The sequence below is a fragment of the Dunckerocampus dactyliophorus genome, chromosome 2 (genome assembly GCF_027744805.1).
Source record: "Dunckerocampus dactyliophorus isolate RoL2022-P2 chromosome 2, RoL_Ddac_1.1, whole genome shotgun sequence".
NCBI classification, from domain to species: Eukaryota; Metazoa; Chordata; class Actinopteri; order Syngnathiformes; family Syngnathidae; genus Dunckerocampus; species Dunckerocampus dactyliophorus.
The window spans coordinates 37,314,647-37,328,994 of record NC_072820.1 but is presented as its reverse complement, the minus strand read 5'-3'; the positions used below and the strand labels follow the sequence as shown (position 1 = coordinate 37,328,994).

General features: G+C 38.8%; 2 protein-coding genes across 3 annotated transcripts in view; both read right to left on the bottom strand.

Annotated features, from left to right (window-relative positions):
- LOC129168418 (cytochrome c oxidase subunit 6B1) overlaps positions 1-14,348 on the bottom strand; it is a 210,160-nt gene that overhangs the window by 29,281 nt on the left and 166,531 nt on the right. The window lies entirely within an intron of this gene.
- The window catches only part of LOC129168343 (epidermal growth factor receptor kinase substrate 8-like protein 1), a 17,579-nt gene extending 3,231 nt beyond the window's left edge, over positions 1-14,348 (bottom strand). The window contains exons 1-16 of one of the 2 annotated variants that reach the window (XM_054753498.1): positions 14,236-14,348; positions 10,102-10,147; positions 9,876-10,034; positions 9,661-9,810; positions 9,506-9,585; positions 7,729-7,841; positions 7,608-7,654; positions 7,409-7,532; positions 7,246-7,334; positions 7,101-7,175; positions 4,700-4,848; positions 3,307-3,451; positions 908-960; positions 721-829; positions 519-644; positions 285-426 (exon numbers count right to left, since the gene is read on the bottom strand). In XM_054753498.1, coding sequence (XP_054609473.1) covers positions 285-426; positions 519-644; positions 721-829; positions 908-960; positions 3,307-3,451; positions 4,700-4,848; positions 7,101-7,175; positions 7,246-7,334; positions 7,409-7,532; positions 7,608-7,654; positions 7,729-7,841; positions 9,506-9,585; positions 9,661-9,810; positions 9,876-10,034; positions 10,102-10,131 — 1,591 coding nt within the window. In that variant the 5' untranslated portion in view covers positions 10,132-10,147; positions 14,236-14,348. The remainder of the gene's footprint in view (positions 1-284; positions 427-518; positions 645-720; positions 830-907; positions 961-3,306; positions 3,452-4,699; positions 4,849-7,100; positions 7,176-7,245; positions 7,335-7,408; positions 7,533-7,607; positions 7,655-7,728; positions 7,842-9,505; positions 9,586-9,660; positions 9,811-9,875; positions 10,035-10,101; positions 10,148-14,235) is intronic. The other variant, XM_054753508.1, reaches the window with a different exon arrangement.

The window sequence follows — 14,348 nt, the reverse complement described above, 5'->3', positions numbered from 1 at the left end:
TTACCTGAAGTCAAACACACACCACCTCTTTCCAACCCTTGTCCACTTCATTAGATACACAAGCTACTGAAACCATCTTACTGCATAATGACCACAGTCCTCAGTTTTTCATATTAAATTGTGTTTTCTCAAACTGTAGCCTCTTTCACACAGAGGTCACAAAATTGCCGCATCACAGCCGTAACAGAGCTAAACACAGAACCTAGTGGGGCTATACTGAAGTACTTCCACACAGCAACAATAAAAACAGTATTAAAGGTCAAGCAAGCGTCCTTAATACACACCTTTGTCGTCCTCTGCTGCAGGTATGTGCTGGTTGTAGGAGGGCACGCTCTGCGGCCGTGGGAAAGTGGGGTTCTGTGGCAGAGCAGGTGGGTTGGGTGGCACAGTGGTGAAAGTCTTGGCAAGGGGAGGCGGGGCCGGAGCCTGCAGCAAAGGAACATTTCAATTCAGGAAGTCAGGTATGACACTAATGTTGACAAGCATGCTTATATGTTCTTGTGCAATGTGTGCCTCACCTGAGGCGGCTTGTTGGTGACGGGACTCTCTACGTGAGCCAAGGGCTCCAGGATGTTGAAAGGAACAAAGCCGACCTGGTTGAAGCGATTGCGACACTTCCACCAGCGCTTAGATGACTCTAGCACCTGGCACACAAACAGGAAATGGAACCCCCAGACAGGAAATGGAACCTTTTGGTGAGTAACGCAGCCTCATTTATACCTCAAGGGTGTCCCCTTGTTGCACGGACAGCTCAGTGTTGTTTCTGGCGATGAAGTCATAACTGCAGCTGTAGATTTTTTCAGATTCTGTGGGGTGGCCTGTATTGTCTCTGTGTTGAGGAAGAAGAGATGCATGATCACAATCATGCAAGTGGACATCTTTAGAAGTTCTTTACATGTGGACTTACGTTTCATCGTTGATGTGGCTGTTAGGAGGCTGGGGTTTCTGTAGTTGCTGCTGCTGCCAACACACACACACACACACACACACACACCCACACACACACACACACAAGCCCCATAAATGTTGGCATTTTGAGTTAAAATGAATTGTATTTGGTGATAAGTGGACAGGAAAAGTGGCAAAACCGTGAGATGTTGTAATATTAACCTTTTTTTTTTCCCGTGTCAAAACTGATTCATACCCTTTTCCAAAACGGATATGTCTAATGTTGTCAATGCATAGTCGGTTAGAATGCTGTACGTCAGTGAGTCTCAACTTCTGGGTTGTTTTTTTTTCTCTCCACCCAACAGTCAGTGATCGTTATGACAAAAGAAATATATCTATAGTGTGGAATTATGGAAAAGATTTGATGTTGTGAAAATGGACATTTTTATGCTATGTGAGAGGGACCGTTTTGGGACCTAAGGGTAAAAAGTGTAACTTCACTGTGCTCTGAAATGTATTTTGTATATGCATATGTATTTATGTGTAAAAATGATAGGCTATAGGGTATTTTAAAAACATATATTTGATTCGGGGGCGGCACGGTGGCCTAGTGGTTAGCATGTTGGCACGGGAAGAACTGAGTTTGAATCTTCGATGGTCATCTCTGTGTGGAGTTTGCATGTTCTCCTCATGCGTGTGTGGGTTTTATTCGGGTACTCCAGTTTCCTCCCACATTCCAAAAACATGCATGTTAGGTTAATTGGTGACTCTAAATTGTCCATAGGTATGAATGTGAGTGTGAATGGTTGTTTGTCTATATGTGCCCTGCAATTGGCTGGCGACCAGTCCAGGGTGTACCCAGGGTGTCAGCTGGGATAGGCGCTGCGATAAGCGGCATAGAAAATAGATGGATGGATATTTTATTCGGTAAAGCCACTTAAACCATGGAAAAATGTGGATCACAGATGGAGACTAGTTGAGAATCGTGCTCTAGACCAAGGAAGTCCAAACTTTTCCATCAAGGGCTGCCGCACACTGAAAAATCAATGTCGGCAGCCACTTTGATATTTTGATATATTTTTGTATTTTAATTTGGATTCCTTATTAATAAATGGAATATGTTCATAGTTAGAGGATAGAAAGCCTGTTTACGACCTTCTAAATATGGTTTTTAACATTATTAGAGACCTCTCAACATGAAATAGCACCCCTATAGTCATCTTTACACTTGCGTTACCCAATACAGTAGACATAATAACAGAAAATAGGACATATTAGACATAAATAAGACATAACGTACACTCACACATTAGCATTGAGAGAGCATTGTTTTTTTCTGGACAGTGTACTTCCTGTGGTGGCTATTGTCTCATATATAGTAATATAGTATTACTGACGCATAGTGACCAGTGTAGAATGCCACATAACACATCTTCTAAATGCCTTATATTTGTATTTTTGTTCGTTTAGCCATTTTTATGCCTGAAAATGCTTCATTTAGGCCAAGAATAGGTCAAATTGGCTTCAATTTGCGTATTTTTTGACTAGTAATAGGCCTAAATCAATAACGTGATACTTTATTATTTAATTTCTTTTTTAAAAACTGTTATATAGTGAAGCTGCAAAATCTGAATTGCGATGTGCTGAGGGACTACTGTATTTAAAAACAAAGCTTTGAGTTATTATTAGTTATTTTTTCTCTTTATATTGTGCCTTTTTGCTGGTTTTCCCTTTCTTGCTGTTTTTTTGGCATGTAAATGGCATTCAGACCACACTTTGGATCCTTCAGAATGACGCAAATCATTGCCTTTCCTTAAATTCGACCCATTGCATCAAGAATGATGAAAACGAAAATAGCAATTCCAACTAAAAGATACCCACTCATCTCATAAAATATCACTTTAACTGAAAATTCTTCTGCAATATATATAATTTTGTGGCTTCATTGTTTTCTTTTGAACTGAAACACGTTTTTGTGGTTGATAAAAACAATAAATTCACACATTAAGATAAGTTGGCGATACAAAGTATGTAGTTTTCATTGGACAGCAACTACTCAAAGCTCCCAATTGGTTTTCATCTTAAAAATGAACTTTGTGCATGCAGACTGTAATTCATGTATTGACAGTAGTTGCAGTGTGTGTTAAAAAGCCTACGGTATGCACCATATAAGGTAAATTGCTTTCAATAGGAACAAAAATAGGAAAAACAATGCATTTTAAGCTGATTACACAAGAATAAGATAACCTTGTGAAATTCCAGTGTGATGCACCTCTATCCTCTTGCAAATGCAATATTTATACAATATTACAGTATCTACAACTTCAAACGTCCTAGCCCTTTGTGTTGCACTTTTACACAGTTGTCATATTTTGACTAATTGCTCACAATGAGCAACCCATATCAGGCATGCCATACCTCTTGTTTGACTCGGAGGGCTTCATGTTTGTGCTGTGACTCGACCGGATCCTCCCAAACCTGCCCGTCCGCCCTGAACGTCTCTGGCTTCCAGCCGTCTAGGAACACGGGGTTGTATGGCGCTATTGGCCCTCTGAGCTCGGAGCTGAGAGCACAGATGTTAAAATACAAATACATTATTATTATTAAACAAGGTTTATTTGCTGACTATTTTGAAGCATATTGGTTCCATACACACACTGGCCAAAACATTAGGTACAACTGCCCAAGCTAATGAGATACAATACAAACAACACAATACAAATAAAATAATAATCTTATGTTGTAATCTTTTGTTTATTTTATTTTGTAAGCATCTCACGGAACAATGCCATGATAATAATAATAATCATAATAATAATAATAATACTACAGTACATTGCATATAGTATTTTTCTATGTGCTTAAAGATGCTAAATAAAACAGTTAAAATAAGAGAAAATAAGAAAAAACAAATAACAGTTTCATAAAAAACAAAAAAGCTGAAATAAAGATACAGGCATACAGCCATTGTGTTGGATTGAAAATAATACCAATAAATAGTTATTATTTTTATTAAAGATAAGAATAAATGTATTTTATCACAGTTTATATTACATACAGATTTTTATTTAAAGGTCTTTTCTACATAAAAAAAAATAAAAGCAACTGCTTAATAAATCAGTCCAAGTCTGAAGCTACCAGGGAGGTATTCATTTAACAGTTTTACAGTGATGATACATTTGTAATATGCTATTAGTTACAGCCATGGAAACAATGATTAGACCTCCCTTGTTTCTTCAGTTTATTGATCCATTTTAATGCCTGATACAACTAAAGGTACATTTGTTTGGACAAATATAACAATGACAACAAAAATAGCTCATAAGAGTTACATTTTTTGGCAGTACAATGCTATAGCTATTCATGTAAGACCTTAAGTGATTGTGGTTATTATCAAGAAAAGCATGGAAGTTGCTAGATATCAGCTCTTAAATGAAACTCTTATGAGCTATATTTGTTATCATTATTATATTTGTCCTAACAAATGTACCTTTAGTTGTATCAGACATTACAATTGATCAATAAACTGAAGAAACAAACAACCAAGGGTGGTCTAATCATTTTTTCCATGACTCTTTAACCAGTTATGGTTATTGTACTGTAAAGTGTAATTTGCACTGCATCATACTGAGTGTTGTTTCTATTATTTTTGGCCATATAAGGTATATATGAAAAAGATCAGTTTTAATCACTTGCTGTACTTCACATGAAAAAACAATATAAAGGTGATAAAACAAGTCTATTTTCCCAGCAGCACCCTGGATGACCTTTATTAATGCCCCGGAAATGCCAAGTGCTGGCTGCTACTGACCAAGCATGCGTCCAGTTGGGACCCAGTGACGTCCACAGTTGCCTCTCCTCCACATTCAGGTTGTCGTGCAGCAGGGACACAGCAGCAGTGGTCAGGGCGGGGCTGGACACAGAGGCCCCGAGTGCTGGTCCCCCTGTCGTCTTCACCATCTGGATACACCCAGATAAGACAATGCCACTGCTCACACACGCCCTTGTCTGATAAAGTAACATTTCTTTCACTTTTCGCATCCGTCACATTTCAGAAACCATTTTGTTATATCTTCTCAAGGGACAATACTCTTGAAAGTAGTCAGAGTGCAGCTTGTATAAAAGTACAGATTTACTATGTACTGAAAATGAGTCAGCACACATCCATTATTGTCTAAATAGCTGGCAACACAAGTGTCCATCCATCCATTTCTTTCCGCTTATCCGGGTTCGGGCCGTGGGGGCAGCAGTCTCAGTTGGGAAGTCCACTCTTCCAGACCTCTTCCAGTTCTACCCAGGGGACACCAAGGCGTTCCCAGCCCAGCTGTGAGACATAATCCCTCCAACGTGTCCTCGGTCTGTCCCGGGTCCTTCTCCCAGCTGGGCATGCTTGGAACACCTCACCAGGGATCCGGACTAGATGCCCGAGCCACCTCAACTGGCTCCTCTTGATGTGTAGGAGCTCTACTCTGAGCTCCTCCCTGATAACCAAGCTCCTCACCCAATCTCTTAGGGCGAGTCCAGCCAACCTATGGAGGAAAGTAATTTCATCCGCTTGTATCAGCGATCTCGTTCTTTCGGTCACGACCCAAAGCTCATGACCATAGGTGAGGGTGGGAACATACTGTAGATCGATCGGTAAATTGAGAGCTTTGCCTTCCAGCTCAACTCTCTCTTCACCACAACGGTCCAGTACAGCGACCGCATCACTGCAGACGCTGTGCCGATCCGCCTGTCGACCTCACACTCCAACCTTCCCTGACTCGTGAACAAGACCCTGAGATACTTGAACTCTTCCACCTGGGGCAGGACCTCATTCCCAACCTGGAGGGAGCAATCCACCCTTTTCCAACTGAGAACCATGGCCTCGTATTTGGAGGTGCTGAGTCTCATCCCAGAAGCTTCACACTCAGCTGCAAACCACCCCAGTAAATGCTGAAGATCACAGCCCGATGAGGCCATCAGGACCTCAATCATCTGCAAATAGCAGAGACGAGATCCAAAGGCCCCCAAACTGGACTCGCTCGACACCTTGGCTGCGCCTAGAAATTCTGTCCATGAAAATTATGATCAAAATCGGTGACAAAGGGCCTTGGCGGAGGCCAACGTTCACCGGAAACAGGCTCAACTTACTGCTGGCAATGTGAACCAGGTTCCTACTGTATATCCTCAGTCGAAGTCAGCAGGCTTCCGTCCCCATTGTAAACAGTGTGGACTAGGCACCGCTTCCCCTTTCTGAGGCGTCGGACGGTTTGCCAGAACCTCTTCGAGGGTGACCAAAAGTCATGCTCCATGGCCTTACCAAACTCCTCCCGGGACACATCAGCTACTACAGGCGTCCCACAAACACACCCCCAAGTTGCCTTGCAACTGCCTTTACAAGCTGCACATAGACTACTTTAAAATATATCCAAGAAGAACTATAATAAAATGGTTGTTAAAATGTGTGGGGTGAACAGTACTTACCTTTGTGACATAATGTAAATGTACATTCTTCAGTGACAGAAAAAGAGGCAGGGACGGGAGTATGCAGAAATGAAACACACCCATCCCACCTCTTCTTCTTTACTATGTACTTCAACACGTATTAAAATAATTCAGCATTTTTAGTCACTGAAAACTATATAGACTTAAACTGAACTTAAAGGTAGTGCTCATTTTAAAATATGATCTTATTATTGTATTCAAATACTTACAGTAAGTGCTATCCCTGACTCCTATTTAAAATATGCCTCTTTGTGTAGACATTACATCCTGACATAATGCGTGCTTGAGTGAGAGCCACAAAACACATTCCTTGGGCGTTTGACAAAAGAGAATTCTGATTTTCAAAGCAATTTCCACATAAATGAATGAATTTTTCATTTGAGTAAATAAAAAAAAAGAAAGACGAAATTATGCATTTATGGCACATTCCTGCTGCCATAAAGACTGGGGGAAATTATGTTAAGCACATTTTTTTTTATTATTGACTGACAATGTAGAAAAAAATGAATTTAATATTAATTTAAAAAACAATAAATGTTTGTATTATATTTTATGTATATACTGTATTATTTTTGACAGTTCACCATTGTTGTAAATATGGTAATATTAGGTGATCACTAGACAATACCAATATATTAGCACACCATATTAGGATGTTTTTCTCTCAAAGTGAGGCATAATAGCACCTAGAGGTGGAGAATTCGTTTAAAAAAATGTTGACTCACCATATCCAGAGGTTTGAACACATGGTGAACAAGCTCCTCCGATGAGGGATTGGATATGGCTGATTTTAAACGAGCCTATAAGTAGAAAACGTATTTGCTTTAATCAAGCAAACAAGAAGTAAATGGGATCTTCTTGAATACAGACCAGCAGGCTGAAGCAATATTTGAATTTCTGGAAGATATCAATGAACTCCTCCTCAGGCGGAGGCCTAGCCCTTATAGTGAGTAGATCCTCTATTTACGGAAATAACACACATGATTATCCACATTTAGACATATTTTTTGCATCTATCAACACTTCTTTTTACCTTCTGCACTCTTTTTGCTTTTCTTCTTCTTCTTTCTCTGGTTGAGCACGGTGGCGGCCTCGGCTGTCTGCTGCAACTTGGACATGAAGCTCTCAATATCATCGAAACAGTGATTGAGGATGCCCTGAAGGAAAAGAGCTCTTTTGAAAGCTTGTTTTATGACTTATATAGGTTGAGAAGTAGGAATGAGGAGGTGTACCACTTCTCTCTCGGCTTGGAGTAAGGATATGTCCGGGCTTCCGTTTGCTGGTAAGATGATTGATAGACTATTAGTACACTTAATTTACTATTAAAAGACACATACGTTGTTATTTTTGTACCTTTAGGTCCAGGATAAGGTGGGGGGTTGGTTGGTGGAGCATTGGGAGCATGTGGAATAGGTGGATTAGGAATGCCATAGGGGTCAATCATGTCTGCGCCACTCTGGGAATAACTTTGGGAAGGAAAGAAGGATTTTCAACAGCAACAGTAACCTTGATGATTGTGGCGGCAGTGGCTGCTTACTCAGCACTGTAAGTCAACGCAACACGCACACACACAGAGCAGAGCATATACTGTATATACACACACACACACACACGCACACACAAACAAACCCATACAATAAAGCACGACAGTTAAATATAAGCCACAAAAGCAAGAACGTGTCTATCTCCATGTTTACCCTCCTCTAGCTGTATGGCTGCAAACACCTGCAAGCATTCTCTGAATGACTCCCAACCAGGAAGTGCTGTGTCCTGTCTTACCCCGTCAATGCTCTCTCCCCGGCTCCTTGAAAACACTGAAAAAACAGGTAAGCCGTATCCAAACGTGAGCCCTCGAACTATTCCGAGGTCATCCCGCTGCCGTGCTCCTTGTGCCTTTTGCCAAAATGGCCAGCTTGTTTCTGTCACACCTTCTCAAGTTATGTGCAAACCAGTCGAACAGGTTCCATCTCTCTCAGCTGTTTACACTGCTCTTTCTCTCAAGCACACACACATACACACAAATGACTGTGGCGCCACTTTGATACAGCATAATGGCGGCAGTGAAAGGTGGAAAGCAAACTGGTTAACAGGAGGTGGCTTACTTTGTTTGGCTGTCAGCTGACCTCGAAGAATAATGCTGTAGCCATAACATTAGGTACATCTCATGAGAGCCAATACACAAACTATATCAAATACCTTTTCTAAAGATAATAATGCTCATTTGTTGTATAGTGAAGAACTGCACTGCATCTATTAAGAGCTAGTATAACATGGCTACCTTATTTAGCTACAGGCCGCCCTGATAAGTTATTCTAGCGTGTTAGAATTACAAATATTAAATACCATAAATGTGTATAAACAGTGCCTTAAGAAGTATGGGAGTCAAATAATGATGTATTATCATATAATACAGTGTATTATATGTTGACCCACATATCATATTTGTATAATAATACTTTGCATTTATAAACAGTATCAATCGAAACAAAGTTGATTTTATTTATCAAGGCATATAGCCAATGTGTTGGGTTGAAAATAATGATCATGAATTGTTTTTTTACTTTTATATTCTATGAAATGATTTGATGGAACTTCATGTAATGATGTAATGATGTTAGAATGATTTGATCTTTTATGGAAGGATTTTCTGAAGTGATTTTAGCTTTCTTTTCTGTAAAGCACTTTCAATTACCTTGTGTACGAACTGCGCTCTATGAATAAACTTGCCTTGCCATTAAAACATTTAATAATGCACATATTGTGAAGTATTATTTCACAATATAAAAAACGATATAAATATTAAGCGTATTATTATTATTATTATTGTTCATATTAAATGTTTTGAATAAATGTAATTTGTATTAAAATAAAAATATAAAATGTGTTTCTAAAGACAAATAATGATTAAAATACATGTAATTCTAACTTATTCAATATTATCGCTACCTTTGGTGAGTGTTTGGATGGCAGAAATCACATGCTTTTTTTGCCATACCATACAGTAGTGAGGCATTCCTTTCAACTTAAGTAGAAGTGACCAAATATGGGTCCTTTCCTCAGAAGGCGCTGACATCTATCTGATTCTATTCTCTCGGTTATTTAGAGATAATGCTGATAATGTTGACTGTACCTGATTGGATCCTGAATGGTCTGTTTAGTCCTGTTGGATTTGGAAACGGCCTGTGTGATGTTGTCACAGATGTGCTCCGCCTGCAGGAAAGAGAAACTCAATTCAATGTAAAAGACACTAGATGTTTATGAGGTGACCCAGGTGTTACAGCTTACCTTCACTGGCTCACAGCTGAAGTAGAGAATATCCGGTTTCTTCTCACTGGCGCTTTGGCTCACCAGGAGCAGGAGGGATGGCAAGAGTTCCTCTGAGTTTACGGCCTCGCAGCGAAAGATGGAGTTGAAGGAGTACTTCTCTAGCTCCTCCTGCGTGAGGTGACACAGTCAATCTTGCGTAGCTTTACCGTTAATTCAAACTTCTTTCTACTTACCTTTGTTTGTATGTCTCTCAGATGAACAGCATCTGGTCCGACATCCAGCAGCATCTGTTGGCTCCACAGTTTGTTGCTTTCAGCAAGGAAGCGTAGGCGGGACTGGGCCTCCTCCACGTTCTGCACTTCTCCATTCTGGAGGGAGAAGGTGAGCAGGTGCTGCTCGAGGAAAATATGTTGTCATACAGAGTCTCACGTGGAAAGTGTGTGGCAGGTAAAGACTCACGTTGACAAAATACCGCTTGATGTTTGTCATCCTGATACGTCATCCGCTGAATAAAAAGATAATTCCATGTCAAGAATTGTGATTGGTTGATTAGTAACAGTTAATATCCTACTGAGGGAAACAAAAAAAATCCAGTTTGCATCTAAACTGGAAACTCCAAAGTCCATTTCCGTGATGCTGGTTGGCTTCCAAGTTAATTGTAATTTTAAAACATTTTCCCTTTAAAACATAATATACCATCTCTAAATCAGAAATAACAAGGGTAATAACATCTTCACACATTTGTGTGTAAGAAATATGTCATAACATATGATAACAGCAGCAGGTTTTGATACTACAGCACCTAACACTTTAACACTCAAGTACTTGAACACATAAACACTTTATGTCTCCCCAAATGCATGGTTTTGTCAATCGCACGTGACTTTATGCCAATTGTTTGACTGTAACTTTTGGGTATTTTGCTGAATCACATGTCTGTAAAATTTGAGCAAGATTGTTTGAAATACATGGCCGCCATCAAGCAAACTATCTGAATATGTATACAGTCGTCCCTTGCTACATCGCGGTTCGAGTTTTGCGGCTTCACTTTATCACAGTTTTTCAAATATATATGAATTAATAAATCATGCTGTTTCGTGGTTGAATATGACCTACTATTAAAAAAAGCATATTTGAGCAAATTGTAAGGATTTTTTTGCCTAAATTGAGCACTGTCATGCATAACAATTGCGAAATGAAGTAAAATACAAATACAAAGAGTTAAGAAGATCCATTAAAATTGTGAATGTAGTATTCTACATTGGTCACTCGGTGTCAGTAATTGTTCGGTGAGACAAGCACCAGACTTGATCACCGGAACAACAGGCTTTTATTGCAGGTTTACAACAGACACAATAATAATAATAACAACATAATAATCATAATAATAATAACAAAACAGGCTACTGAAGGATAGCCAACTCAACTTTGAACCTCCGACATCGCTTCCTGTCCACACGTCCCAAACACATTTATGGGAACACACACAAGCAAGAGTTTTATTTCTGTCTTACATAGCTTATTATATATATATCTATATCGGGTAATATGAATGTAAAGGTGATTATATGGTGTTATTTTATGTCTGCAGGGCTCTAATAATGTTTAAAAAAACATATTTAGTTTTTCTATGCCATGACTATGAAAATATTCAATTTATACAAAAGGAATCCTACTTCTTGGAAATGAACTTATCACGGTGGGGTCTGCGTAATAAATGGCGATAACAAACAAGGACTTACATGCAAGGTAGCGTGTCTTCCAAGGCATTTTGAAAACAACCGATAGCGGGTGCCACAAATGGGATGTGTAAAAATTAGGTTACCCTATACATCTGCTAGGTAAAACTATTTTGTATATGTAATTAGGGCTCGAAATTGCTTTGCTTATAATATTATTATTTTTATTAAAACCTCACCACATTTTGACATTTTTAATGTTAGCATCAGTCACCGATATGTCTGAATGACACAATATTCAGCATGCATGTTCATTGTGAGAGGACACACAAAAATCAAGAAGCTATGCTGTAAGGCACACAGAAAGTCAGATATTTTAGTTTACCGTAATCATTTTTCGGCGTGTTGGACCATTTCCAAGCATCGTACCTGAACCTTGTAGTTGATACTACATTAATTGTATTGCTCATATTGAATTGAGCAGCTAGGCCCTTTTGTATGCCGCATTATGTTCAGTTTCTGGGTTTATGGATATCGTCACACATTTTCTTTGACATCATCGGTATCCTCCTGTGGTGACATCATACCCAAAAAGCCAAATCAACCTGTGGAGTTAAAGGAAAACTGCACTTTTTTTAAAATTTTGCCCGTCATCCACAATCCTGATGTGAGACATGGACACACGTCTTTCTCTTTTCTGTGTGTTCTAAAGATGTGTGCATGGCTCAGATCAAGGGTACCCAAGTGTTACATTTAAAATTTTAAACTAAACTGGATAGACCTTGGTAATGTTATCAAGACAAACTTCAAACATCGCAAAACACACACCCAACATACCAGAGCTCGAGACAGCTTCCATTTCCCATAGCAACCCTCCGAAGTTCACTCTTTCTTAAATGTAAAGTACATAACTCGGTGTCCACTCGGTGTTAGACTTTTGTTCAAATAATCTTATTTTACTTTTTTATACACAAAAACATCACTTTAGTTGCAGAGTTGAGTAATTATTCCATGAATATATACCATTGTAATCATCATGGGGTTTGTTTTTCCATGAAATTATGTTCTTCAAAATTTTCAAATTCAAATTCAAATTCGGCAGGCGGACACAAAGGTTATGTACTTTTCACTAATGATTACACAAGTTTTTTTTTTTTTACACTGAGAATATTTGAATAAAATACATTAGAAACCAATTTCAGACATCATTCTTTAATTCTAAGTAGAAATCATGACAAAATTATCAGAGAAAATATTGTTTATTTCACAACAAAAGTAGACATGCTTTACATGTAACATTTCAATGTCCAAGTATAGACACTTTTTTTATAACATAGGCGTGCTAGCGCAAAATAAAAACATGAACAGGCCTAATTTATGGTTTGGCAAGCTTCCTCACTCTATAAACGTCAGAGTGATAGTGATAGTACACATTGTTAGAACAACTATTTAAAATACTACTCAAGTGAAGTTGAAGACAGCAAAGGGTACCATTGATCTGAGCCAAAAACAGATAAAAAAGAGAGCATGTAATGGGACACACCAGGCCGCTATTAAAACACCTCCAAAAACCTTCAACGCAGTTTTATGATTTTACTGTATATACTGTCTATGCTGTAACCATGTATTAACAGGTACATTCATGATAACGTGTAATACGTATTTTGCTGTATTTTGGTCCTTTATTTACGTATTTTTTGCTGTATTTTGGCATCTTGATTTTACATAGCAACATAGAAACGAACGCCTACACCTAGCGTCAACTTTACTAGTCGCTAGTAGCTAGCCGGTGTGGTGTGGCAAGGTATCAATACGCCAGTAACATAGTTCGATCGGCGTAACAATGTTAATAATAATAATAACACTGTCGCTGTAGCTTGGTTAATATGCACGTCACATTATACGTAAATTGAGTGTTGGCGCTTTTTGGAGAGTTTTTCAGAAAGCTTTGTAGGCGGAACAAGTGTTTCCCATTACGTGCATTCTTAGCAGTGTCTGTTTATCTGTTTTTATATCTTTAGAACGCACAGAAAAGAAAAAGACATGTGTGTTCATGTCTCACATAAGGATTGTGGATGATGGGCAAAAAAAATTTTGAAAGCGCAGTTTTCCTTTAATTCACAGAGCTGAAATCTCATGTCAAGCATGATGATGCTTTGAATGGATGGTCTGCTTGACTTTTGATGCGTAATTTCCCAGAACTGACCTTTTTCCAATGTATTTATGGTTCCATAAGCAGGGAAGAGCCTGCATGCATGAGCTGCCCCAACCAGTCTGACAGCACTACAGTATCTCAGTATTCAACACCCTCTTTCGGGATCATCACTACTGGAATCACCAGTATCACACGCACTTGGTGCTATCGCTCTCATTTCCTTTGTTGTCAAGTTTCATGAGGACAACTGGGCCCAAAATTATTTTTGTTAACGTAGACAGAAAACAGGTGAGGTTGGTTGAAGTGGAAAATATCCCAAAATATCAACGATATTCCTATGATTTTTTTCAACAAAAAGTTCATCTTTATTTAGAGTGACCGATTAGGCACATGTCGTGATAACGACACAAAAACACCTTATCATCTAACTGTGGTTATGTAGGGAGCAAGTCATGTATTTTATTTTGTTTTAAGTAAAGTGTGGGTGGGGACATCAGGATGTTTGATTTTAACTAATCCCCAGCTGGCAAACCCTCGGGGCAAAAATATGTGTCGCAAAAATAACAATTTAGCTGTGGATTGATCGCCGTACCTCATTTGACTCAAGGTGGTGTCGTTAAAATAGAACATATGGACATAAATTCTCTATAATGACCGTACATGTTGAATTCTCTGTCAACATGACTCCCATTATGGCATTACTGGATCTTTCTATATCAAAATAACTCTTTAAAAAATACAGTATATTGGTCAACTTACCAGGATGACAAGCTTCCAATTCTTTACTCCAGATATTAAAAAGAATGTAAGTGTTTTTAAAGTGAGATATGTCCGGTGTGACTGCAGGTACAGGACACTCCCCTGAATGTTTT